This window comes from Echeneis naucrates, chromosome 2 (genome assembly GCF_900963305.1).
Source record: "Echeneis naucrates chromosome 2, fEcheNa1.1, whole genome shotgun sequence".
NCBI lineage: Eukaryota > Metazoa > Chordata > Actinopteri > Carangiformes > Echeneidae > Echeneis > Echeneis naucrates.
Window position 1 is genome coordinate 1,861,089 of NC_042512.1, and position 24,160 is coordinate 1,885,248.

General features: G+C 40.4%; 1 protein-coding gene across 1 annotated transcript in view; it reads right to left on the reverse strand.

The window, feature by feature from the left end:
- Positions 1-7,114: 7,114 nt before the first annotated feature.
- The window catches only part of LOC115053713 (NACHT, LRR and PYD domains-containing protein 12-like), a gene marked incomplete at its 3' end in the record, with an annotated part of 135,820 nt that continues 118,774 nt past the window's right edge, over positions 7,115-24,160 (reverse strand). The window contains exons 9-11 of the mRNA XM_029518516.1: positions 22,312-22,488; positions 17,317-17,493; positions 7,115-7,253 (exon numbers count right to left, since the gene is read on the reverse strand). Of these exons, the coding sequence (XP_029374376.1) occupies positions 7,115-7,253; positions 17,317-17,493; positions 22,312-22,488 (493 nt within the window). The remainder of the gene's footprint in view (positions 7,254-17,316; positions 17,494-22,311; positions 22,489-24,160) is intronic.

A 24,160-nucleotide genomic window follows, 5' to 3' on the forward strand; every position in this document is an offset into this window, starting at 1 on the left:
GACTGCACTGCAGCAACAGCCTACTTTGCTGGCCCCTGTCCTGTGCCACTCTGAAAAGCCACTCACTGGTCTGGAACTTGAGACTCTTCAAACCTGACCTCAGTCCATCAGGAAGTAACAGGAGACTTAAAGAACTTTGGGCGACTGGGCGGACTGTGTCTTTGATTGTGAAGGTTTGGAAATCACAAAAATTTATCATTTGCTGAGAAAATACATTGCCAAGATGTAACTGAAGGTATTTCTTTGCAGAAGGTCAGGCTGCTGTGTCTCTGGAGGATGTTTTGATGTTTGCAGCTGGGCTGACTTCACCTCCCCCGTCCGGATGGGAACCATCGCCAAGAATAGAGTTCCTGGATGACTCTCCATTCCCAGTTCCCAATACATGTTCAAACACATTGAAATTAGCACTCCTAAATTCACACACTGTGACTTGTAACTGTAACTTGTAATTGGTAACTGGATCACCCCTCGAGACCAGACTCCAAAAAGGTGTTTTTTTTTGTTTTCCCTCACAGTGAAGATTTTCACCGTTAACTTTCAGACAAAACAAATTATTTCAAGAGGTTTTGTATTCCATACTTACAAAAATATAGGACTCATTACTTTGCTATAGTTTTTATCAATTGATGTCAAACTCAGCAAAAATGAAGCTGTGACACTTGGTGTTCAGACAGACTGCAGTGTTCCACCACTCCAAATCAGATTTCATAGCTTGTCATTCACTTTTCCTTGTGATGTTTCCAAATGATTCTGGTACCTGTTCATCTGAAGAAATGAAACAATGGGAATGCAAATGTTATGTTGACAAACAATAAAAAAAATTACAAATATTACCTTCTGATTGCATCTGTGATAGATTGGTGATGAGTTTTTTCCAAACTATTTTAAAACAGAAAAATTGCATGTTTTTCAGTCATGACAATATTTGATTCAATTCAGTGCTACTTGTCTAATACCAAATCACAGCAGTCATCTCATGGCTCTTGACATGTATATTAAAAAAATTAATAAAAAAAAAAAAATAGAAATAGGACAGAAACCCCAATGAGGAAACACTTGATAATGCAGGAAGGGAAAATTCCCATTGTCACTGACTCACAGCTGAGCAGTTTCTTTCAGCTTCATGTACAGTTCTGTTGCAGACTCCCAGTTCTCTGGCTTCTGTAGTTGTTTGTGCTCCATAACAAAGTCAAAGTCCTCCTGCATGTTTGAGTCCCCACATGGAGCTATTGACAGGCTCGCCTCTGGAACAGCATCCAAATCAGCTAGTTCAATCTCAAATCCAGTCTGTGGAGCCAAATCTGTGTTAGATACAATAAATAGCATTTATATTATTTATTTACATTTAAGCAATAAATAAATAAAACAAACATGGAATATCCATCCATCACCAATATTACCTGTGTGGTCAGCAGTACAGTTCATTGGACATGACGCTGTTCTGGAAGTGTGAATCCTGTGACTGTTCCACAGTCTCACACACTCATCCAACATCACCATAGCAACATCTCAGAAGGCACTGATGCTCATGGCTCCCGTTGAAGTATCCAGCAAACAACTCCGTCCAGAACTGAGACCTGTAGAAATGGATAGAATCGGAAGTAAATATAGATTATTATTAGAAGTGGGACTCCATTAAAAAAATCTAATTTATTAAAGGCTTTGTAATGAATGAATTGAAATGAACGCGTTCAAGTCACAGCCTCAGTTATTATATATGTCTAGAGGAGTTCATCTGAGATAGAACATAAAGATAAAAATCAAATGAAAGGTCAGTCATAATAAAATGACTTCATGAAGGCCACTTACCTTCCCCTTCTAAATATGGCCCACCAGGATTCAACACGCTGCTTATTCGTGGATGAGCCATACATGTGGCTGGACGGCCCAGAGCAGCAGTCATCATGATGGAGGCGTAGGGGAGACTGAATGGCAGCCATAATGCCATTCTCCGTGCCACAATCAGTCCTCAGTCTCATGAGAGGAGATTCTCAGCGATCACTGTTGGCTTCTTGTTATTTGTCGGTCCACATTGGAGCCACAGCACTTTAGGTGAAAAAATCCATCCATGCGTCCTGAGAGAGCCAGTTTATCAGAACCATCTGCATGCCACATACAGTTCGCTCCCATTGAGGAGCAGCTTCTTCTTAGAAACCTTCTGCGTGCTCTCTCATTCATCACATCATCTCTCTTCACTCGAAGATTGGACTTTTGTCTGAGTACCTGCCACATCGTCCGATAGCCAAACAGTTGTCCAGGTCCACGAAGTTCCAACCTGATGGCGTTTGGAGAGGAATCATCCTTTTAAGAGTCCGCAGGCTGATGTTTGCACCGTGTAAACTTCACATCATGCTTCAGTAGATCAGGTGCTGCTACCTCCGGATCTGGATATAATGGGAGTGTTTTCCCTCTCTGAGCTTTTAAATCAGCTCCATGTGGCGCCATCAATCCATGTTTATCTGCTAAAATAACAAAAAGATATCATTCATTTCACACACACACATATTGACTTCCATATTTTACAGATATATCCACACACGTACCTGGACCTGTTTCCTTTCGGCCCACAGTTCTTTTGACTTTGACTTTCTGTCCTCCATGAATTGTTTATATGATGTTCATGGTTGTTCTGCTGGAATGAACGGAGTTCCGTATCAAAACAGAAAGTTAGCAGCAGCTAAAACAATCAACAACAATTGTGCATTTAGCATAACTGAAAGCCTAAGGTAAAAAAAAAACAAAAAAAAAAAAAAAACTAGCACCGCATCCTAACTAAACGCGTTGCTATTCCGTGTAGACAACGATTGGCTGCAAAATGAAACGGTGCACTTTAATTCCCTGCATGTCTGACAGCGGCTTCAGCTAGTTAGCGCGATGCTACACTTAGCTTGTTTAGCATTTTCCGGCTGTTTATTAGATGTCTCCTGTGCGCGTGCTCCTTCCGTCTGGTCCGTTCATCAACGTTAAACATTCTACAGATCGTCCGCACGGAAAACACAACCGCGTAAATTGGCTCAAGTTGTTTCCACAAAACGGCCAAAACATCATTTACTCCATGCTGCCATAAACTTTCACTCCGCAAAGTTTTCCCGCCACACAAACCGATACAAACTTTTTGAGTTCACAGTCAATCTTCTTCTGGATCACTTCCGGCATTTGGTACATTCCCCTTCCGGAAGATTCTGTCGTTTGGAAATTTGTTTCGCAACTTGGAAAGTTGTTTTATAAAATGTAAGTTTGTTTTGTCCGGGGTAAAAGTGTTTTTCTTATGTAATTTTGTTGAATAAAATTTCTCAACATGTAAATTATTTTCACGCTTTGTAAAAGTGTTTGGCACTTTGTAATTTAGTTTTGCACTTACCGGCCACCGTATAAAACAGAGCAGGAACACTAAAGTAAGGGGCGGGGGGTGAAAACGACAGGAGGGTTAAAGAGCAGATTCTCTCTGAGGGGACGGATGTTGCCACAATACACAGTGTGTGTGCCATCACATGTGGAAGATGTGTGCAGACTGAAGCCTTGGTCTGCCACCAGCTCAGAGGGGCTGCACTTCTACTGACCACCAGGGGGCTCCACTGGTTGTTTCACAAAGTCAGTGTGTTGGAGTCTATCAGGGTATTTTCCAAGCAGCACTGTGTTTCTAACATCTGGATGTTGGTAAAGAGTTACTCTGCATTGGCCGGGATACTTATTATGTTTACATGCAACAATGTACTCACAATGCACTGCTGGACACTTTCATATCAGTAAATCCACCGTGTTTTAAAGAAGTTCAGAGTGTTTCAGAATTTCTGACATGATACAGACAGACAGATCCAACAAAGCATTTAAATGAACTGAGAGCTCAGACCAGCAGAGAGAGCACACACACACACACACACACACACACAGTGGACGAGGTGCGCAGCTTGGCTCAGTCTGTGATTCCAAAATTGAGCGAAAGCAGGAAAAGACGCATTTTAATAAGTAGAAGGAGGAACAAACCAACAGATTTGGTTTTAGTTCAATTAAACGCCACTTATTTGTCTAATAACAGCTGATTTGTGTTTCACTTCATTCGTTCGCGAGACAATGTGAGCTTCTTCGTGCGCATGCGCCGTTCCGTCTGACTCTTTGACGCTTCCGTCTTTGATCTCCAGTGACGTCACACAGTCTCATAGAGGTGAGTAAACAGTTGTTGATGTTGTCAGCGAAACATTCATTCATCCTCAGAGTCATCTGCTTCTACCGATCTCCATTTTCATTTCCAACCACTCAGAGAGACAAGAACACACACAGACACACTCTGACTAACCAAACCATTCCAGGAACAATCAGGATGATTCTGGCTCAGGGTGTGACAGGTCCGGGGTTCAAATCCCAGATGAGCCCTTTGTCAGCTGTTGTAAGAAGTGAAAAAGCCTCCTAAATGTGGAGGGAGGCCGACTCTGTCAGAGAGCAGTGTGCATTCTAGCTTCCTTTAGCTGTCAGCCTCTGATCATCAACTCTTCAGCTTCTATGACTTCAACAATTCCTTCTGAATGCAGTCTGAGGCAGTGATTGTGAAACTTTCATTCAGACAGAGATCCCACATTCAGAAGAAAACAGCCACACACAAACAAAGTCATCATGAACAGCCTACATGGAGCCTAAATGAAAAGAAGCAGGAACTAAAGTGTGAAAATAATGATGAACAAAGTGTCACACAGAGAGGTTGCAGCCTGGTGTGGACTATAACGTCAGAAAATGGATCAGTCTGTGACACGGAGCACTAAAGTTGGAAGGCAACAGTCAGAAGTGTCTGAGTTCAGTTGAGCTGAGAGTCTCCTGCACGACTGCCAGAAAAATCATTGGACTGTATTAAATCAATCATTTCACCTTTATTTATACAGCACTTTTCAAACTAATAACAATGTTGCACAAAGTGCCTCATGCATAAAAATATAAAAATAAACAAGACAAATCCCCAACCTGGGGCACATCATCTACTCAGACAGAGACACTCAGATTAAACAAGACATTATGTTGGTCTTACAAAGGTCATTTAGTACACAAAATAAAAATTGTCCTTTCAGAAGGTAAACTGCTGCAGTGTCCTCTGAGTTCTGCTCTTTTAGCATTTTAGCACTGACAGTAACGTGTTTCACAAGAAAATGTTTTATACCAACAAAGAAAATGCTTCTGGAAACGTTCCCAAAGCAGCCCAAAGGGTCCAGAAGAAGCTGAACCTAAACCCCAGGTGGAGTTTGGAGGAGCTGGCTGAGAGGAGAGGAGGACTTGAGGAGTCTCTGGGATCATGGTGGACTGGACTCTGTTCTCAGACCAGTTCTGATTCCTCTGTCAGTCTCTGCTGGATGAAGCTCTCCTCTCCACCTCCCAGGAACATGGTCCAGAGTCTGGACAAGCTGCTGCTGCAACATCTGGATCATCAGGAAGCAGCTGATCCTCCATCAGCACACACCTTCCTCTTCACCTCCACCTGTGGAGAGAAGAAGAGAGCAGATCCATCAGTGTTTCCTGACTCTGTCCATCAGCTGTCAGTCAGTGATGCAGATCCAGCATAAAGACCTGCAGGGACTTCAGTCCTGTTCAGTCCAGATGTGCAGCAGCTGCTTCCTCTCAGCTCATGTTAACGTGTTGGAGTGAACACACTGAGCTGGAAACTCACAGACCTCAAGTCTGCTGACTTTTCTCTGAGTCCACAGTGGAGATAAAGAGCTGAGTCACTTTACTGATGATTTACTGAAGGTCCATTTAAACTGAGAGACTCTGACCCTTCAGCTGGAATCTGCTTCATTTGATGGTCACATGATCACAACAGTCCTCTGACTGATCTGATTGGCTGACTGTTTTCTCTCTGTCTTTCTGATTTTTATTTAATAAAAATTTTTATTTAATTTAATTTAATTTAATTTAATTTAATTTTTTTTAATTTAAATTTAATTTTTATTTAATAAAATCTGTTTTTCAAAGTTAAAACTGCAAACTGCAGTTCATCAACCTGAGTAAAGAATAAAAGTTGTGACTTTAGGAGACAAAATTCCTGCTTGAAAGCGTTCAATGTTTCATCAAGTCAACACATGGTTCACAACATCTGGAACATTTTCACTTAATTCAGCAGTGACCACGTTTAACATGCTGAGTTTGGTCTGAATCTTTCAGTCTGCTTGAGTCACATGACTTTATAGTCGTGTTGGAACAGAAAACACAGAATATTAGTGCTTTACTCAAAGAAAAAAAACAAAAAACGATTGATATAAGAATCACAATTCTCATTTACTTTGATTCAGAATCAATTAAAAATGTCCCAAAATCGATTTAAAAAATAAAACAATGCTGACAAAGACGCTGTCTGACGTCACCATGGAGCTGACACAAATTATTTTATATCTTGCTGCTCAGAGTAGCAGTTGTGGTCCACACACATTTGAAAAGGCACTTTCCTTAAAATTTAAAAGGCAGCATGTTTAACTGCTCTTTTTTTTTAAAGAGAGACTTTTATTTTTGCTATTCAAGCAATATGTGATATTGTATTAAACAACAGTTGCAACAATTCCATCTGAGCATGGATAAATGTTTAAAACTTAATAAATGTGAAAAAGACACTTTAATGTCTCTATTCGTCATTTTGTCTTGCAAAGCAGACTGGAGTAGATCATGAGGATCCATTGCACACCTATAGATTGAAGCAGAAATGACTATGAATCGAATTGTTTTGAATCAAAAATCATTTTGAATAAAGAATCAATTTTGAAGCGAATCATCGCCACAAAAATCCAAGTTGAATCGAATTGTTCGAGAGTGAATGATTCCGACCCCACTGAATATATATTTGTCCATGTTGGTGAGGAAAAATATTTCCTGTAACTGAAACTATGAAGGAATTTTATTATTTTTTTTTAGTTAGTTTAGTTTTAAATCTGTAGTTCAACATTTCTCTGCCACACTGACTGGACTAAACCAGAGAAGAAGAAAACAGACGTCAGCATGAAGATCCTCAGTGAGGATCAGTATAATATCAGCCTGATGTCTGCAGGTCAGAGTCACCACAACTGTAACATCATATTAATCTGAGAGCAGAAATAAAACATGAGTCTGACCTCAGAGTCTCCAGTCTACAGTGAGGACTCTCCAGAAAACCACACAGATCCTTCAGTCCTGAATCCTTCAGGTCGTTCTCACTCAGGTCCAGTTCTCTGAGATGGGAGGGGTTGGACTTCAGAGCTGAGACCAGAGAAGAACAGCTGATCTCTGACAAACTGCAGTTCTCCAACCTGAGTAAAAAATAAAAGATGTGACTTTAGGAGACAAAGTTCCTACTTGAAAGTGTTCAATGTTTCATCATTTGTTCAGAGCTGAAGGTTTAGAAAGCAGAAGTTTAGAAAATGAAAGTCAAACAGCTGAACCAACAGGAAGCAGCTTCACAACAGTCAAATACAAACAGTGACAAGATTTAATGAGAAAATGAAACAACACTGTAAAGAACCTGAACTGACTCAAACTGTCATCATTGTGAATATGAACTGTGTGAAATTCAAAATGTCATGTTCAAATGAGTGAAATTCCGTTTTCAAAAGTTATTTTCAACCATTTAACAGTTTAAATGTTAAAACCTGAAGAGGATTTTCCCTCATAAATATAAACCTGTCTGCAGGTCAGAGTCACCACAACTGTAACATCATATTAATCTGAGAGCAGAAATAAAACATGAGTCTGACCTCAGAGTCTCCAGTCTACAGTGAGGACTCTTCAGAAAACCACACAGATCCTTGAGTCCTGAATCCTGCAGGTCATTCCAACTCAGGTCCAGTTCTCTGAGATGGGAGGGGTTGGACTTCAGAGCTGAGACCAGAGAAGAACAGCTGATCTCTGACAAACTGCAGCCCTTCAACCTGAGTAAAGAATAAAAGATGTGACTTTAGGAGACAAAGTTCCTGCTTGAAAGTGTTCAATGTTTCATCATCTGTTCAGAGCTGAAGGTTTAGAAAGCAGAAGTTTAGAAAATGAAAGTCAAACAGCTGAACCAACAGGAAGCAGCTTCACAACAGTCAAATACAAACAGTGACAAGATTTAATGAGGAAATGAAACAACACCTGAAAGAACCTGAACTGACTGACGGAGCAAACATGTTTCCTGCAGCAGAGAGAGGAGGGCAACGGGGCAACTGCTCCCCCAGCAGACCAGCCCTTAGAGCCAATCCTTATCTTAGTGTGGAACCAAACCACTGCAGCTGATTGGACTAAAGCTTTGCTACACAATCACAGCAAAATGGATGTTGTCCTGATGTGTTGATGTTTACATTAGGAATGTATCTGTGAAGCTGCCTGATGACAGAATTACTAAAAAGATATTTCATTCTGACACTTTTCATCACCATCCCTGGGCCAGTGAGCTGAAATTAATATTCTATATGAGTGATTTATCTGATATTTTCATTCATAAATGATGTTGTGATATTACAGATATTATAAACAAACTGTTCCTAAAGCAGAGAGATAAACGGTCTCTGGATGTTTGGAGGAAGCCAAAATGAAGAACCTACTGTCTTAATAAGAACACTTACAGTGTGGAACCTTACATTAAGAATAAATGAACTAAAAGACAAAGATCATTATGGACAGTTGTGTTCAGGAACACTTCCATTAGTCCCAGAAACAGGGAGCTTTAATGCCACACCTGAGGAAGACCGGATTTGTTCACTATGCAAACTGGATGAAGTAGAAAGTCAGATCCATGTTTTGTTTTTGTCATAGTCCACTCCTGGTTCTCCCCTCCACCACCCACTCTACCTGCCTGCTTACCTCTCTTAATCAGGATAAACAGACTCATCTGTTCCTCCCAGACTCCCCTTAACCAGCTCCTCCACTCTGCCTCTCTGCATTACGCTCAGCTTTCCCGACGGACCTCCTGGGGCCTAACCTGCCTTCGGCCCCAGACCACTACTCCTCATCTCTGCCCCGGTAACCTGACCTGCTGCCTGTCTCTAGACTCTGCCTCTGCCTGCCGTCTGTTTGGGCTATTGCACGTAGTCAATAAAGTTCTCAGCTGTTCCAGTCTAGACTTGTGCCATTCTTGGGTGAGAGAGCGAACCCATTACAGTTTTCTTGTTCTGTGTATGAGCACCTCAGAGGTGTTTTTGTTGGCAAAAGGGTTTATATTTGTGTTGATTTCTTTGATTTTGGATGATTCTAAGAAACATTGAATTAAGATTTTAATATTTCAAATTCATATACGATGTCCCCTTTCAAAAACATTAGATTAATGTTTTCCATTCCAATGTCATTTTGAAATAAACTTTTTCAAAAGCTATTTTCAACCATTTAACATATAAATGTCTAAAACCTGAAGAGGATTTTCCCTCATAAATATAAACCTGTCTGCAGGTCAGAGTCACCACAACTGTAACATCATATTAATCTGAGAGCAGAAATAAAACATGAGTCTGACCTCAAAGTCTCCAGTCTGCAGTGAGGACTCTTCAGAAAACCACACAGATCCTTCAGTCCTGAATCCTTCAGGTCGTTCCAACTCAGGTACAGTTTTCTGAGATGGGAGGGGTTGGACTTCAGAGCTGAGACCAGAGAAGAACAGCTGATCTCTGACAAACTGCTGCCCTTCAACCTGAGTAAAGAATAAAAGATGTGACTTTAGGAGACAAAGTTCCTGCTTGAAAGTGTTCAATGTTTCATCATCTGTTCAGAGCTGAAGGTTTAGAAAGTAGAAGTTTAGAAAATGAAAGTCAAACAGCTGAACCAACAGGAAGCAGCTTCACAACAGTCAAATACAAACAGTGACAAGATTTCATGAGAAAATGAAACAACACTGTAAAGAACCTGAACTGACTCAAACTATCAACATTGTGATTTTAACATATCAGAAATAACCAAACAGCAGAGTCAGCCAAACTTTATTTCTATCTCTGATTCTGCCACGTTTGATCTCTTGTATAACGCAGAGATGGTCTTCTGGTCAGGGATTGAATTTTGGGTGGGGGCATTTCCCTTGCACTTTTTTGGATGGAGTCAGAACAATCTCATAATGAATGAACTCTCGTGGGGCTTTTGTACTCATATTTTGCAGTGTCGTAGTCGTATTTCACAGTTTTGTACTCGTATTTCGGACTTCACAAATGTGATTTTGAGGCACACTTGTAAGATAAATTTACGGAGCATACAAATTGCTGAATGTGCAGTTATGAAATCTGTGTGTTGAATTTTGAGAATGATCTGATGTTGCAGTTCAGCCAACATCACCATTGGCTGATAAAGCTTTCGATCAATCGCATGGAGAGACTCAACCTCAACCTGTCAGTAACATTTATCTGACTATCCCCTTGTTGTAAATCATGCAATGCCACTGAATGAGTGGAAGCATCCTGCTTAACAAAGTTAAATGTTTGAATGAACATAAACTATGTGACTGTATGTTACATGCCACCTTTGCGAAAGGTGTTTTCTGTTGCCATAGTGACGACGGTCGCCAACAGTTTAAGTGTGGAGAAACGTAAGGGGCCACATGAATGGCTGATGAATCTGACAATTAAAAACATACATCTTATTGACAGCTTTACCAGCCAATGGTGACGTTTGTTGGACGCTGAAGTGTGCGACTTAAGTTCGACTCGAGCCTCCATCTGTTAGCTCTGGCAGGTAAGTCCACTCTAAAACCAGTCAAACTGTCAACTACACAACCTCCAAAAGTTCTACACAGAAAACATAACTCATCATTAATGAGATATTTGAAGAAACATGAATAGCTGAATGTGGAAATCATACTTAAAGATGCAGAAACTATTCTGATCTATGTCATCATTAATGGATTATAAGGATGGGTTCAAAATTAAATATATAAATAAATTGTTGATTTTCCCGATTCTGACTGATCCTCATTTGAATGATCTGATATCAGTCCACAGAATCCTGACACTGATATTTAACATAGCTGGGAGATCAGCGAGGCAGACGGAGCAAACATGTTTCCTGCAGCAGAGAGAGGAGGGCAACGGGGCAACTGCTCCCCCAGCAGACCAGCCCTTAGAGCCAATCCTTATCTTAGTGTGGAACCAAACCACTGCAGCTGATTGGACTAAAGCTTTGCTACACAATCACAGCAAAATGGATGTTTTCCTGAGGTGGTGATGTTTACATTAGGTATGTTTGGAGCCACCTTATTTCCACTGCTGCAGTGTGTTGGTCATGTACATTCATGTAACTGCTTTCGGGTCAGTGGTTAATGTAAACATTATTATTCTAATAATGGACCAGGTGGGAAGGTTCCTTGGAAAATGAAAGCATTAGTTCTGACAATCTGTTTGATATTCAAACTAAATTTGCATTATGACTGAAATATCCCAAACTCAACCAGTAGAGCCATGTTACATGTGGATGATCTATTCTGTTGTCTAAAAAAGAAAAAATGTTCACGTTATGCTGAACATTGTTCCAAAACGGTGCTGGAAGTGGAGACTAATGGAGAACCAAGACAAAACACAAGTGGTGAATATTAGGCCAAGTTGAATGTTGTTAATCTTGGGACAGTAATGCTGTCCTACACTGATCAGTATAAATGTCTTGGCCTGATGTTGGACCAACACATGACATTTAACCCAGCTGTCAGTGATTTAGCTCAGTCTGCAGGTAGAGCCCTGAACAAGCCCTGCAAAGAAAATAAAAACTTGTAAGCCAGAAAAAGTCTCTATTTCATTCTTCACCAGCAACAGAGAATTTCCACAACAGAAATGACACACAAATGTGTCTACAGTAGCGGACTAACAATGGTCAGTGGAACTCCTCCAATGGGCTGCTGTCATAAGGAGCTTTGTGAACACTCCTACAGAGGTTAAATACCTGGGTCCAACTCCACTGTCTGTCAGACTAGTGAGGACTAGTCAGACCGATGGGTTGAACTGATGAAGCCCCTGAGATAAGAGGCCAAACATCTTCTTAGACAAACTAAGTGCAGTTGCTTTCAATTCGACACGCAAATAAATAAATAAATGAAAAAAACCACAAACCACAATCTGCATGTTAACATACAAATATTCATTAAGATATGATGTCCCCTTTCAAAAATACAAGATTGATTGATAAACTGCTTGCAATTAAAATGTAATTTTCAAATTAATAGAAATCTGTTTTCCAAAGTTACTTTCAAACCATTTAACAGTTAAATGTCTAAAACCTGAAGAGGATTTTCCCTCATAAATATAAACCTGTCTGCAGGTCAGAGTCACCACAACTGTAACATCATATTAATCTGAGAGCAGAAATAAAACATCAGTCTGACCTCAGAGTCTCCAGTCTACAGTGAGGACTCTTCAGAAAACCACACAGATCCTTCAGTCCTGAATCCTGCAGGTCGTTGTGACTCAGGTCCAGTTCTCTGAGATGGGAGGGGTTGGACTTCAGAGCTGAGCCCAGAGAAGAACAGCTGATCTCTGACCATCTGCAGTTCTTCAACCTGAGTAAAAAATAAAAGATGTGACTTTAGGAGACAAAGTTCCTGCTTGAAAGCGTTCAGTGTTTCATCATCTGTTCAGAGCTGAAGGTTTAGAAAGTAGAAGTTTAGAAAATGAAATTCAAACTGCTGAACCAACAGGAAGCAGCTTCACAACAGTCAAATACAAACAGTGACAAGATTTCATGAGAAAATGAAACAACACTGTCAAGAACCTGAACTGACTCAAACTGTCATCATTGTGATTGTAACACATCAGAAATAACCAAACAGCAGAGTCAGCCAAACTTTATTTCTATCTCTGATTCTGCCACATATGATCTCTTGTATAATGCAGAGATGGTCTTCTGGTCAGGGATGGAATTTTGGGTGGGGGCACTTCCCTTACACTTTTTTGTATAGAGTCAGAACAATCTCATAATGAATGAACTCTCGTGGGGGCTTTCGTACTCATATTTTGCAGTGTCGTAGTCGTATTTCACAATTTTGTACTCGTATTTTGGACTTTGGACGCTGAAGTGTGTGACTTAAGTTCAACTGGAGCCCCCATCTGTTAGCTCTGGCAGGTAAGTCCACTCTAAAACCAGTCAAACAGTCAACTACACAACCTCCAAAAGTTCTACACAGAAAACCTAACTCATCATTAATGATATATTTGAAGAGACATGAATAGCTGAATGTGGAAATCATACTTAAATATGCAGAATCTATTCTGATCTATGTCATCTTTAATGGATTATAAGGATGGGTTCAAAATTAAATATATAAATAAATTGATGATTTTCCCGATTCTGAATGATCTTCATTTGAATGATTTGATATCAGTCCATAGAATCCTGAGACTGATATTTAACATAGCTGGGAGATCAGCGAGGCAGACGGAGCAAACATGTTTCCTGCAGCAGAGAGAGGAGGGCAACGGGGCAACTGCTCCCCCAGCAGACCAGCCCTTAGAGCCAATCCTTATCTTAGTGTGGAACCAAACCACTGCAGCTGATTGGACTAAAGCTTTGCTACACAATCACAGCAAAATGGATGTTTTCCTGAGGTGGTGATGTTTACATTAGGTATGTTTGGAGCCACCTTATTTCCACTGCTGCAGTGTGTTGCTCATGTACATTCATGTAACTGCTTTGGGGTCAGTGGTTCATGTAAACATTATTATTCTAATAATGGACCAGGTGGGAAGGTTCCTTGGAAAATGAAAGCATTAGTTCTGACAATCTGTTTGATATTCAAACTAAATTTGCATTATGACTGAAATATCCCAAACTCAACCAATAGAGCCATGTTACATGTGGATGATCTATTCTGTTGTCTAAAAAAGAAAAAATGTCCACGTTATGCTGAACATTGTTCCAAAACGGTGCTGGAAGTGGAGACTAATGGAGAACCAAGACAAAACACAAGTGGTGAATATTAGGCCAAGTTGAATGTTGTTAATCTTGGGACAGTACTGCTGTCCTACACTGATCAGTATAAATGGCCTGATGTTGGACCAACACATGACATTTAACCCAGCTGTCAGTGTTTTAGCTCAGTCTGCAGGTAGAGCCCTGAACAAGCCCTGCAAAGAAAATAAAAACTTGTCAGCCAGAAAAAGTCTCTATTTCATTCTTCACCAGCAACAGAGAATTTCCACAACAGAAATGACACACTAATGTGTCTACAGTAGCGGACTAACAATGGTCAGTGGAACTCCTCTAATGGGCTGTTGTCACAAGGAGCTTTGTGAACACTCCTACAGAGGTTAAATACCTGGGTCCAACTCCACTGTCTGTCAGACTAGTGAGGACTGATGAACTGATGAAGCCCCTGAGATAAGAGGCCAAACATCTTCTTAGACAAACTAAGTGCAGTTGCTTTCAATTCGACACGCAAATAAATAAATAAATGAAAAAAACCACAAACCACAATCTGCATGTTAACATACAAATATTCATTAAGATATGATGTCCCCTTTCAAAAATACAAGATTGATTGATAAACTGCTTGCAATTAAAATGTAATTTTCAAATTAATAGAAATCTGTTTTCCAAAGTTACTTTCAAACCATTTAACAGTTACATGTCTAAAACCTGAAGAGGATTTTCCCTCATAAATATAAACCTGTCTGCAGGTCAGAGTCACCACAACTGTAACATCATATTAATCTGAGAGCAGAAATAAAACATGAGTCTGACCTCAGAGTCTCCAGTCTGCAGTGAGGACTCTCCAGAAAACCACACAGATCCTTCAGTCCTGAATCCTCCAGGTCGTTCTGAATCAGGTCCAGTTCTCTGAGATGGGAGGGGTTGGACTTCAGAGCTGAGACCAGAGAAGAACAGCTGATCTCTGACAAACTGAAGCCCCACAACCTGAGTAAAGAAGAAAAGATGTGACTTTAGGAGACAAAGTTCCTGCTTGAAAGCGTTCAATGTTACATCATCTGTTCAGAGCTGAAGGTTTAGAAAGTAGAAGTTTAGAAAATTAAATTCAGACGGCTGAACCAACAGGAAGCAGCTTCACAACAGTCAAATACAAACAGTGACAAGATTTAATGAGAAAATGAAACAACACTGTCAAGAACCTGAGCTGACTCAAACTGTCATCATTGTGATTGTAACACATCAGAAATAACAGCAGAGTCAGCCAAACTTTATTTCTATCTCTGATTCTGCCACATATGATCTCTTGTATAATGCAGAGATGGTCTTCTGGTCAGGGATGGAATTTTGAGTGGGGGCATTTCCCTTGCACTTTTTTGTATAGAGTCAGAACAATCTCATAATGAATGAACTCTCGTGGGGGCTTTCGTACTCATATTTTGCAGTGGCGTAGTCGTATTTCACAATTTTGTACTCGTATTTTGGACTTTGGAAGCTGAAGTGCGTGACTTAAGTTCAACTGGAGCCCCCATCTGTTAGCTCTGGCAGGTAAGTCCACTCTAAAACCAGTCAAACAGTCAACTACACAAGGAGGTGAGGACTAGTCAGACCGATGGGTTGAACTGATGAAGCCCCTGAGATAAGAGGCCAAACATCTTCTTAGACAAACCGAAGTGCAGTTTCTTTCAATTCGACACGCAAATAAATAAATAAATGAAAAAAACCACAAACCACAATCTGCATATTAACATACAAATATTCATTAAGATATGATGTCCCCTTTCAAAAATACAAGATTGATTGATAAACTGCTTGCAAATAAAATGTAATTTTCAAATTAATAGAAATCTGTTTTCCAAAGTTACTTTCAAACCATTTAACAGTTAAATGTCTAAAACCTGAAGAGGATTTTCCCTCATAAATATAAACCTGTCTGCAGGTCAGAGTCACCACAACTGTAACATCATATTAATCTGAGAGCAGAAATAAAACATCAGTCTGACCTCAGAGTCTCCAGTCTACAGTGAGGACTCTTCAGAAAACCACACAGATCCTTCAGTCCTGAATCCTGCAGGTCATTCCAACTCAGGCTTAGTTCTCTGAGATGGGAGGGGTTGGACTTCAGAGCTGAGACCAGAGAAGAACAGCTGATCTCTGACAAACTGGAGTTGTCAAATCTGAATAATGAATAAAAGATGCAGATAAAATCATTGATAATCAGTCAGATATGTTCAGAAGACTTTAAATCAAAGTTCCACCACATTCTGTCTGGATGTTTGAAGTGTTTCTTTAGTGTAATTGTCATTTCAGCCACTGGAGGCTGAAGTTCAGCAGCTCCTCACTCTAAAACAAAGTGATTCCCTCAGCTGACCTGCGGCTGCAGTGGAATACGGGACATACTTGTGTGTAGGAATACAGCAGGTGGCTGCTTCATAAATATGTGGCAGCAAAGGATTCATCTTCTCGTCTGCTTTGACGTGAAGATGAAGCTGTAAAATCTTCTAAATGAAGAACATTTCAGCATGTGTTGGACTGTTTGTTTTCAAAGTGTGTAGAAGAGCTTTTTGATGTTGACTCCGTCCACAGCAGCTCATCACTCAGCTTCTGTACCGCTGCTCTGAACTCCATCTACTGCAGTAACACACTGACTGAGTATGACCACACCACAAAGAAACACAACTATCACTGTGCTGCACATGATCTCTGCTCAGTGCAGGGAAACCTGTGGTGGAGCTCCAATCCTTTGGAAATAACAGCTTTCAGAGCACAGGGGGGCCACGGCCACGTGTCTGAAAGCCCCATGAGGGCTGGAGTCTCAACAACACAACTGACTCTGGTCCTCAGCTCCACACCCTCCAAGTCAGAAGACATTTATTAGGACATTAGATTCAGCGGTGGATTAAAGATCTACCACAGTGGACTGACCTCAGAGTCTCCAGTCTACAGTCTGGACTCTCCACAAGATCACGCAGCTCCTCCACATCTGGATCCTGCAGGAGGTTTCCTCTCAGGTCCAGTTCTCTGAGATGGGAGGGGTTGGACTTCAGAGCTGAGGCCAGAGAAGAACAGCTGATCTCTGACAACCAACAGCATCTCAACCTGGAAAAGAACAAATCATGGAGATCAGATGACTGATAATCAGTCAGAAATGTCCTGATCCAGAACTTCTCCAACTTCTCAATCTCATCACCCACTTTAACATCACAAATGTTGCTGGTCCACATCATACTTTGTTCCAATACAAAGACCAAGAGCAAGATTTGGTCCTGGTTTCTGTCTGGAGATCAAACATGTGAAACCAACTCTTTGGTTCCTGGAAGACTTTTCCTGATTAATATATTGAACAGGTAAATTCAAGTTTTGGAAAACACTGACAACATTTATTATTATTATTAGAACAACTGGAAACATGAAACAACAGCGATTTTGAATACATTCAAAAGTGAATACATTCAAGTTAAATGTGAATATACATTCTGGATTAAACAAATTTACAACAGCAAGTAAACAGACCTCAGAATCTGCAGTCTACAATCTGGACTCTTCAGAAAACCACACAGATCCTTCAGTCCTGAATCCTGCAGGTCATTGTTGTGACTCAGGTCCAGTTCTCTGAGATGGGAGGGGTTGGACTTCAGAGCTGAGACCAGAGAAGAACAACTGATCTCTGACAAACTGCAGCCCATCAACCTGAGTAAAGAATAAAAGATGTGACTTTAGGACACAAAGTTCCTGCCTAAAAGCGTTCAATGTTTCATCATCTGTTCAGAGCTGAAGGTTTAGAAAGTAGAAGTTTAGAAAATGAAAGTCCAACAGCTGAAACACCTGAAATTGAGCTCCGGTAGGTAAGTCCACTCTAAAACCAGTCGAAACAGTCTGCAAACAAGCTGCAAAAGTTCTACACAGAAAACCAAACTTATCATGAATGATATATTTGAAGATGACATGTCTTGGCCTGACGTTGGACCAACACATGACATTTAACCCAGCTGTCAGTGTTTTAGCTCAGTCTGCAGGTAGAGCCCTGAACAAGCCCTGCAAAGAAAATAAAAACTTGTCAGCCAGAAAAAGTCTCTATTTCATTCTTCACCAGCAACAGAGAATTTCCACAACAGAAATGACACACAAATGTGTCTACAGTAGTGGACTAACAATGGTCAGTGGAACTCCTCTAATGGGCTGTTGTCACAAGGAGCTTTGTGAACACTCCTACAGAGGTTAAATACCTGGGTCCAACTCCACTGTCTGTCAGACTAGTGAGGACTGATGAACTGATGAAGCCCCTGAGATAAGAGGCCAAACATCTTCTTAGACAAACTAAGTGCAGTTTCTTTCAATTCGACACGCAAATAAATAAATAAATGAAAAAAACCACAAACCACAATCTGCATGTTAACATACAAATATTCATTAAGATATGATGTCCCCTTTCAAAAATACAAGATTGATTGATAAACTGCTTGCAATTAAAATTTAATTTTCAAATTAATAGAAATCTGTTTTCCAAAGTTACTTTCAAACCATTTAACAGTTTAAATGTTAAAAAGCTGAAGAGGATTTTCCCTCATAAATATAAACCTGTCTGCAGATCAGAGTCACCACAACTGTAACATCATATTAATCTGAGAGCAGAAATAAAACATGAGTCTGACCTCAGAGTCTCCAGTCTGCAGTGAGGACTCTTCAGAAAACCCCACAGATCCTTCAGTCCTGAATCCTCCAGGTCGTTCTGAATCAGGTCCAGTTTTCTGAGATGGGAGGGGTTGGACTTCAGAGCTGAGACCAGAGAAGAACAGCTGATCTCTGACAAACTGAAGCCCCACAACCTGAGTAAAGAAGAAAAGATGTGACTTTAGGAGACAAAGTTCCTGCTTGAAAGCGTTCAGTGTTTCATCATCTGTTCAGAGCTGAAGGTTTAGAAAGTAGAAGTTTAGAAAATGAAATTCAAACTGCTGAACCAACAGGAAGCAGCTTCACAACGGTTAATACAAACAGTGACAAGATTTAATGAGAAAATGAAACAACACTGTCAAGAACCTGAACTGACTCAAACTGTCATCATTGTGATTGTAACACATCAGAAATAACCAAACAGCAGAGTCAGCCAAACTTTATTTCTATCTCTGATTCTGCCACATATGATCTCTTGTATAATGCAGAGATGGTCTTGTGGTCAGGGATGGAATTTTGGGTGGGGGCATTTCCGTTGCACTTTTTTGTATGGAGTCAGAACAATCTCATAATGAATGAACTCTCGTGGGGGCTTTCATACTCACATTTTGCAGTGTCGTAGTCGTATTTCACAATTTTGTACTCGTATTTTGGACTTTGGACGCTGAAGTGCGTGACTTAAGTTCAACTGGAGCCCCCATCTGTTAGCTCTGGCAGGTAAGTCCACTCTAAAACCAGTCAAACAGTCAACTACACAACCTCCAAAAGTTCTACACAGAAAACAACTCATCATTAATGATATATTTGAAGAGACATGAATAGCTGAATGTGGAAATCATACTTAAATATGCAGAATCTATTCTGATCTATGTCATCTTTAATGGATTATAAGGATGGGTTCAAAATTAAATATATAAATAAATTGATGATTTTCCCGATTCTGAATGATCTTCATTTGAATGATTTGATATCAGTCCATAGAATCCTGAGACTGATATTTAACATAGCTGGGAGATCAGCGAGGCAGACGGAGCAAACATGTTTCCTGCAGCAGAGAGAGGAGGGCAACGGGGCAACTGCTCCCCCAGCAGACCAGCCCTTAGAGCCAATCCTTATCTTAGTGTGGAACCAAACCACTGCAGCTGATTGGACTAAAGCTTTGCTACACAATCACAGCAAAATGGATGTTTTCCTGAGGTGGTGATGTTTACATTAGGTATGTTTGGAGCCACCTTATTTCCACTGCTGCAGTGTGTTGGTCATGTACATTCATGTAACTGCTTTGGGGTCAGTGGTTCATGTAAACATTATTATTCTAATAATGGACCAGGTGGGAAGGTTCCTTGGAAAATGAAAGCATTAGTTCTGACAATCTGTTTGATATTCAAACTAAATTTGCATTATGACTGAAATATCCCAAACTCAACCAATAGAGCCATGTTACATGTGGATGATCTATTCTGTTGGCTAAGAAAGAAAAAATGTTCACGTTATGCTGAACATTGTTCCAAAACGGTGCTGGAAGTGGAGACTAATGGAGAACCAATACAAAACACAAGTGGTGAATATTAGGCCAAGTTGAATGTTGTTAATCTTGGGACAGTAATGCTGTCTTACACTGATCAGTATAAATGTCTTGGCCTGATGTTGGACCAACACATGACATTTAACCCAGCTGTGAGTGATTAACTCAGTCTGCAGGTAGAGCCCTGAACAAGCCCTGCAAAGAAAATAAAAACTTGTCAGCCAGAAAAAGTCTCTATTTCATTCTTCACCAGCAACAGAGAATTTCCACAACAGAAATGACACACAAATGTGTCTACAGTAGTGGACTAACAATGGTCAGAGGAACTCCTCCAATGGGCTGCTGTCATAAGGAGCTTTGTGAACACTCCTACAGAGGTTAAATACCTGGGTCCAACTCCACTGTCTGTCAGACTAGTGAGGACTGATGAACTGATGAAGCCCCTGAGATAAGAGGCCAAACATCTTCTTAGACAAACCGAAGTGCAGTTGCTTTCAATTCGACACGCAAATAAATAAATAAATGAAAAAAACCACAAACCACAATCTGCATGTTAACATACAAATATTCATTAAGATATGATGTCCCCTTTCAAAAATACAAGATTGATTGATAAACTGCTTGCAATTAAAATGTAATTTTCAAATTAATAGAAATCTGTTTTCCAAAGTTACTTTCAAACCATTTAACAGTTACATGTCTAAAACCTGAAGAGGATTTTCCCTCATAAATATAAACCTGTCTGCAGGTCAGAGTCACCACAACTGTAACATCATATTAATCTGAGAGCAGAAATAAAACATCAGTCTGACCTCAGAGTCTCCAGTCTACAGTGAGGACTCTTCAGAAAACCACACAGATCCTTCAGTCCTGAATCCTGCAGGTCATTCCAACTCAGGCTTAGTTCTCTGAGATGGGAGGGGTTGGACTTCAGAGCTGAGACCAGAGAAGAACAGCTGATCTCTGACAAACTGGAGTTGTCAAATCTGAATAAGGAATAAAAGATGCAGATAAAATCATTGATAATCAGTCAGATATGTTCAGAAGACTTTAAATCAAAGTGCCACCACATTCTGTCTGGATGTTTGAAGTGTTTCTTTAGTAATTGTCATTTCAGCCACTGGAGGCTGAAGTTCAGCAGCTCCTCACTCTAAAACAAAGTGATTCCCTCAGCTGGCCTGCGGCTGCAGTGGAATACAGGACATACTTGTGTGTAGGAATACAGCAGTTGGCTGCTTCATAAATATGTGGCAGCAAAGGAAAGTTCTGCTTTGACGAGAAGAGGAAGCTCTAAAATCTTCTAAATGAAGAACATTTCAACATGTGTGGGACTGTTTGTTTTCAAAGTGTGTAGAAGAGCTTTTTGATGTTGACTCCGTCCACAGCAGCTCATCACTCAGCTTCTGTACCGCTGCTCTGAACTCCATCTACTGCAGTAACACACTGACTGAGTATGACCACACCACAAAGAAACACAACTATCACTGTGCTGCACATGAACTGTGCTCAGTGCAGGGAAACCTGTGGTGGAGCTCCAATCCTTTGGAAATAACAGCTTTCAGAGCACAGGGGGGCCACGGCCACGTGTCTGAAAGCCCAATGAGGGCTGGAGTCTCAACAACACAACTGACTTTGGTCCTCAGCTCCACACCTTCCAAGTCTGAAGACATTTATTAGGACATTAGATTCAGCGGTGGATTAAAGATCTACCACAGCGGACTGACCTCAGAGTCTCCAGTCTACAGTCTGGACTCTCCACAAGATCACGCAGCTCCTCCACATCTGGATCCTGCAGGAGGTTTCCTCTCAGGTCCAGTTCTCTGAGATGGGAGGGGTTGGACTTCAGAGCTGAGGCCAGAGAAGAACAGCTGATCTCTGACAACCAACAGCATCTCAACCTGGAAAAGAACAAATCATGGAGATCAGATGACTGATAATCAGTCAGAAATGTCCTGATCCAGAACTTCTCCAACTTCTCAAACTCATCACCCACTTTAACATCACAAATGTTGCTGGTCCACATCATACTTTGTTCCAATACAAAGACCAAGAGCAAGATTTGGTCCTGGTTTCTGTCTGGAGATCAAACATGTGAAACCAACTCTTTGGTTCCTGGAAGACTTTTCCTGATTAATATATTGAACAGGTAAATTCAAGTTTTGGAAAACACTGACAACATTTATTATTATTATTAGAACAACTGGAAACATGAAACAACAGCGATTTTGAATACATTCAAAAGTGAATACATTCAAGTTAAATGTGAATATACATTCTGGATTAAACAAATTTACAACAGCAAGTAAACAGACCTCAGAATCTGCAGTCTACAATCTGGACTCTTCAGAAAACCACACAGATCCTTCAGTCCTGAATCCTGCAGGTCATTGTTGTGACTCAGGTCCAGTTCTCTGAGATGGGAGGGGTTGGACTTCAGAGCTGAGACCAGAGAAGAACAGCTGATCTCTGACAAACTGCAGTTCTTCAACCTGAGTAAAGAATAAAAGATGTGACTTTAGGAGACAAAAATCCTGCTTGAAAGCGTTCAATGTTTCATCATCTGTTCAGAGCTGAAGGTTTAGAAAGTAGAAGTTTAGAAAATGAAATTCAAACTGCTGAACCAACAGGAAGCAGCTTCACAACGGTTAATACAAACAGTGACAAGATTTAATGAGAAAATGAAACACTGTAAAGAACCTGAACTGACTCAAACTGTCATCATTGTGATTGTAACACATCAGAAATAACCAAACAGCAGAGTCAGCCAAACTTTATTTCTATCTCTGATTCTGCCACATATGATCTCTTGTATAACGCAGAGATGGTCTTCTGGTCAGGGATGGAATTTTGGGTGGGGGCATTTCCCTTGCACTGTTTTGTATGGAGTCAGAACAATCTCATAATGAATGAACTCTCGTGGGGGCTTTCGTACTCATATTTTGCAGTGTCGTAGTCGTATTTCACAATTTTGTACTCGTATTTTGGACTTTGGACGCTGAAGTGCGTGACTTAAGTTCAACTGGAGCCCCCATCTGTTAGCTCTGGCAGGTAAGTCCACTCTAAAACCAGTCAAACAGTCAACTACACAACCTCCAAAAGTTCTACACAGAAAACCTAACTCATCATTAATGATATATTTGAAGAGACATGAATAGCTGAATGTGGAAATCATACTTAAATATGCAGAATCTATTCTGATCTATGTCATCTTTAATGGATTATAAGGATGGGTTCAAAATTAAATATATAAATAAATTGATGATTTTCCCGATTCTGGCTGATCTTCATTTGAATGATTTGATATCAGTCCATAGAATCCTGAGACTGATATTTAACATAGCTGGGAGATCAGCGAGGCAGACGGAGCAAACATGTTTCCTGCAGCAGAGAGAGGAGGGCAACGGGGCAACTGCTCCCCCAGCAGACCAGCCCTAAGAGCCAATCCTTATCTTAGTGTGGAACCAAACCACTGCAGCTGATTGGACTAAAGCTTTGCTACACAATCACAGCAAAATGGATGTTTTCCTGAGGTGGTGATGTTTACATTAGGTATGTTTGGAGCCACCTTATTTCCACTGCTGCAGTGTGTTGGTCATGTACATTCATGTCACTGCTTTGGGGTCAGTGGTTAATGTAAACATTATTATTCTAATAATGGACCAGGTGGGAAGGTTCCTTGGAAAATGAAAGCATTAGTTCTTACAATCTGTTTGATATTCAAACTAAATTTGCATTATGACTGAAATATCCCAAACTGAACCAATAGAGCCATGTTACATGTGGATGATCTATTCTGTTGGCTAAGAAAGAAAAAATGTTCACGTTATGCTGAACATTGTTCCAAAACGGTGCTGGAAGTGGAGACTAATGGAGAACCAATACAAAACACAAGTGGTGAATATTAGGCCAAGTTGAATGTTGTTAATCTTGGGACAGTACTGCTGTCCTACACTGATCAGTATAAATGTCTTGGCCTGATGTTGGACCAACACATGACATTTAACCCAGCTGTCAGTGATTTAGCTCAGTCTGCAGGTAGAGCCCTGAACAAGCCCTGCAAAGAAAATAAAAACTTGTCAGCCAGAAAAAGTCTCTATTTCATTCTTCACCAGGAACAGAGAATTTCCACAACAGAAATGACACACTAATGTGTCTACAGTA